General features: G+C 32.7%; 1 protein-coding gene across 1 annotated transcript in view; it reads left to right on the top strand.

Annotated features, from left to right (window-relative positions):
* LOC106459192 overlaps positions 1-4,849 on the top strand; it is a 67,401-nt gene that overhangs the window by 56,017 nt on the left and 6,535 nt on the right. Inside the window, exons 8-11 of the mRNA XM_022385622.1 lie at positions 1,195-1,319; positions 1,729-1,787; positions 2,768-2,849; positions 3,274-3,358. Of these exons, the coding sequence (XP_022241330.1) occupies positions 1,195-1,319; positions 1,729-1,787; positions 2,768-2,849; positions 3,274-3,358 (351 nt within the window). The remainder of the gene's footprint in view (positions 1-1,194; positions 1,320-1,728; positions 1,788-2,767; positions 2,850-3,273; positions 3,359-4,849) is intronic.

Genomic DNA, 4,849 nt, shown 5'->3' with positions numbered 1-4,849 from the left:
AATACAGACGAGTCTGTAAGGTTACATAAAATTACAAACAAATATTATTTGTTCACCGTTCACAAATACACATGTTATAATACAGACGAGTCTGTAAGGTTACATAAAATTACAAACAAATATTATTTGTTCACCGTTCACAAATACACATGTTATAATACAGACGAGTCTGTAAGGTTACATAAAATTACAAACAAATATTATTTGTTCACCGTTCACAAAATACACATGTTAGAACACAGACGAGTCTGTAAGGTTACATAAAATTACAAACAAATATTATTTGTTCACCGTTCACAAATACACATGTTATAACACAGACGAGTCTGTAAGGTTACATAAAATTACAAACAAATATTAGTTGTTCACCGTTCACAAAATACACATGTTATAATACAGACGAGTCTGTAAGGTTACATAAAATTACAAACAAATATTATTTGTTCACCGTTCACAAAATACACGTGTTAGAAAACGGACGAATCTGTAAGGCTAGATAGATTGTAAAACAAATTACTTGTTCTGTGCTGGCCTGGCGCTCGACTCGCAATCTGAGGGTCGCGGTTTCAAAAACATACTTGCCCTTTCAGCCGTGAAGGCGTTATAGGTGACGGTCAATACCACTATTTGTTGGTAAAAGAGTAACCCAAGTGTTGGCGGGGTGGGTGGCGTTGACTAGCTGTCCTCCTTCTAGTCTATCACTGCTAAATTAGGGACGGCTAGCGCGGATAGCTCTCGTGTAACTTTGCACGAAATTCAAAACGAATCCAACCAAACTTCTTTAGTGTTCGCAAGTCTTCCCAAAATACACGTGTTATAATATAGACGAGTCTGTTAGGTTACATAAGATTACAAACAAATATTATTTGTTCATTGTTCAGAAAATGTACGTGTAACAGGTTGGGTGAAGTTGACAAACAAGCATTACTTGTTCACCGTTCATCAATACGTGCTTTGAAATACGAACAACCTTAGAAGTTACGAAGTGCCAAACAAAAATTAAGCCATTCAAGTTTTACTTCAGAGGAATATGATTCTTTTGTTCATATGTAATATCATTGTCAATCATGGTGTCCTCCCAGTTCTGAGGGTGGACAAAACAAGCGTACTACACGCAAACACGAGAATTTTCCCAAATTCCGAGATTATTCCACAACATAAAAACAGTAAGTAATTTTAATGTTATTTTTATAGAAATTGAAAAATCCTTCGTTAGTGGGTCCCTATGATGCTTTGGTTGTTCGAAGTGAAAATTCAACTCTCCAGTTTTTCCGAAAAAATGGATTTACAGACGACATAATCTTGAATAGCAAGTTCAGGTTTGAAAGTTTTACCTTTGTTCATTTATGGCCTTTTGGAAACTTTTTTTTTTTTTTAACTTGACAACTAACTGTCAACGAAACAAAGTTTTCTAGGTTCTATGAATTAAGTCTGATTAAATATGTTAAAGGTTGAGAAATCATTCTTTAGTCTGATGAATTAAGTCTGATTAAATATGTTAAAGGTTGAGAAATCATCTTTAGTCTGATGAATTAAGTCTGATTAAATATGTTAAAGGTTGAGAAATCATTCTTTAGTCTGATGAATTAAGTCTGATTAAATATGTTAAAGTTGAGAAATGAATTAAGTTAAAGTTTGACAAATCATTGTATACTTTTTGATTTGTACTTATCTGTATTTTAATTGACGATAGAAGTACTTTTTTGTTTTATTTTTCTTTTGTTACAGAGACGTCGACGAAGGGTGGGAAAACTCTACTCTAATAAGTTATCTTCCTCCGTTTGATGGTAAGAATTTCGTTTATAAATTGTACAAGCGGACGGATGACGTGTAAAGTTTCTTGAACTTCATTTTTCCATTCTTTAAACTTTTATTTCCTACACTATACTATCAACACTTGGAATACCTTTCTTTTATTTCCTACACTATACTATCAACACTTGGAATACATTTCTTTTATTTCCTACACTATACTATCAACACTTGGAATACCTTTCTTTTATTTCCTACGCTATACTATCAAAACTTGGAATACCTTTATTTTATTTCCTACGCTATACTATCAACAGTTGGAATACATTTCTTTTATTTCCTACACTATACTATCAACACTTGGAATGCATTTCTTTTATTTCCTATGCTATACTATCAAAACTTGGAATACCTTTATTTTATTTCCTACACTATACTATCAACACTTGGAATACATTTCTTTTATTTCCTACGCTATACTATCAACACTTGGAATACATTTCTTTTATTTCCTACACTATACTATCAACACTTGGAATACATTTCTTTTATTTCCTACACTATACTATCAATACTTGGAATACCTTTATTTTATTTCCTACACTATACTATCAACACTTGGAATACATTTCTTTTATTTCCTACACTATACTATCAATACTTGGAATACCTTTATTTTATTTCCTACACTATACTATCAACACTTGGAATACATTTCTTTTATCTTCTTCAACAAAACTCACGTGTTTAGAAATGACCTGAGGATAACTGAACACTCATTCCATACAGACATTTTGATCCAGTCTATACCTCTTTTTTGGGTTTGAGCTATAATGATATATAAGTATATCCAGATTATTTATACAATTTATATATCACATATAAAGTTGCAATCCTAAGTATGTAATATTTCATTCAACACTAGTAGACATCTTAAAAAAACTCAAACAAAAACTAGCTTAGCCGTACTTTGTAACTCAAAAGTAATTATGTCTGTACACATTTTAATCCACAGGTCACTACCCGCCCTTCCCGGGGACGAAGGAATGGAACAGGCCAGAAGCCGTGGTAGCAATGCAGGAAGAAATGAATACGTGGTATGTGAAAAACATCTGTGCTGGTACTAATAAACACTTCACAATTATTTTCAACAAACGCTGATAACAGGATACACGAAAAGAACGTCAAGAATATGTGTACAAAGAAGTAACATACACCTAGCAACAGCGGCGAGTTTTTTGACTTTCTAAACTCACTACACTATGCACAGTTTGTTTTGCTGTTCTGAAAAGGACATTTCTAAGAAACGTTATTTTGTTATTATCATTCAAAATAATACATTATGATGTTCGTAATTTACGTTTTTCATATTTCATATTTTTGTATAGAACGTCACTTTTATGAGATGCGCGGTTATTATTAGATTAGAATTAAATCCAAAATTAAGGAGACGATGTTTAACCAACTGCATCTATATAATGTCAAACTTTTATTGCTTCAACTAATCTTTTCTATTCACAGGCGACTGAAAAGCCTAGAAGCTTATCAAGCTCAAGTCACGTGCTTAACGAGACTTCAACAGGAAGTGTTAAGACTTCATGCCTTGGTAAACTAATGAGATTTATTAAAATAAGATTTAGTTTTCACACAAACACAGCAGTTGATTAAACATAAGTTTAATAACCCATACAATACGGGTTGTATATGTGTGTATGAAATTCAGATGAGTCACAACTATTACAATAACATTTTATGTTGGAGTATGTTTATTTTAAATATTTTAAGTCTACGTATGTAATATTTACAACTTATTTGGTTCATTATTTCTTCTAAACTTAAAATTGGAGACAATTGATCTGAAAAAAAAATTGTATATTTTAGGAAATATTTAGTCCTGAAAAATAAAGGAAGAATAAAATTGGCCTTATCAGATATTCGGATAAGCCCTTTTTTCCATTAATCAGAAAAATATGTGTATATGAAATAGGTTGCAAAGGTATACCCACGTACGCTCGTGCGTAACATTGAAAATTCAATGTAGGAATTTTCGTTGATATAAGATCTTCATCTGATTGTTTTCTACCAATAGATTTGAAAAAGAAATACCAGTGGTCAAAATGTAAATCTTTACGATACTTTATGCTATATGTATCGTTTTTTAATAGATTATATGCGTAAAAAAAAAGGTCATTAGAACGCGCTATTTCAGATTTAAATTTCTAAACTTTCCTGGAGAAGCCCCGGACCTCCTCCAGCGTGTTGTGGAGAGTTCCACTAATACCCCTCCTTGCGTAATATACGCTTAGCTACCGCCCCTGGTTTGTATCTATTTAAACGTGTTGGTTTGTGTGCTTAATGAAGCAGTATCCTTTTTTACATGCCAATTTAGCTATTACCCTTTAAAATTAGTACCCTATTAAAATTAGTACCCGTTGGGTTACGTTATTAGTGCTATACTAAGACACTCTAAATGTTTAAAATATCCTAATACCATATTATTTTCCCAAAAGGGGGCCAAAGACCGCCTGGAGGGATCACCTGCTTTAATCACTCGCACCACAATAAAGTAGTGTGTTGTCTGTCAGTCAGTCAGTAGACACTCAAATGACGTCACATAAGAGACGCTTAACGTTGCAATTTGTACTGTCGTGACGTCAGTAAAACTTGCTCATTCCATGAATCACAAGAAGAATTATGCACTCCGTAGGCTACAACACAGCATGACATATGGACTTCAAAAACGAGAAATAAAAATGATTTTTGTTATTCTTAATTTTGGTTTTATATACACTTGAAACAACATTTTTGGGACCCTGCGCGAGTACATTAGGTGTATTTTTATATCCACTTATATTAGACACATATATTGTACAAACACTCAGAAGTTTGAAATTTAGTTAGATAGATACATGGTATTACGACGAACAAAGCTATTTCACTTAACCTGAATTGTATTACGACGAACAAAGCTATTTCACTTAACCTGAATTGTATTACGACGAACAAAGCTATTTCACTTAACCTGAATTGTATTACGACGAACAAAGCTATTTCACTTAACCTGAATTGCATTACGACGAACAAAGCTATTTCACTT

This window comes from Limulus polyphemus, unplaced genomic scaffold (assembly GCF_000517525.1).
Source record: "Limulus polyphemus unplaced genomic scaffold, Limulus_polyphemus-2.1.2 Scaffold573, whole genome shotgun sequence".
In the NCBI taxonomy this organism is placed as follows: Eukaryota; Metazoa; Arthropoda; class Merostomata; order Xiphosura; family Limulidae; genus Limulus; species Limulus polyphemus.
Note: the sequence above shows the minus strand (reverse complement) of the source record. Positions and strands in the feature narration are given on the sequence as shown.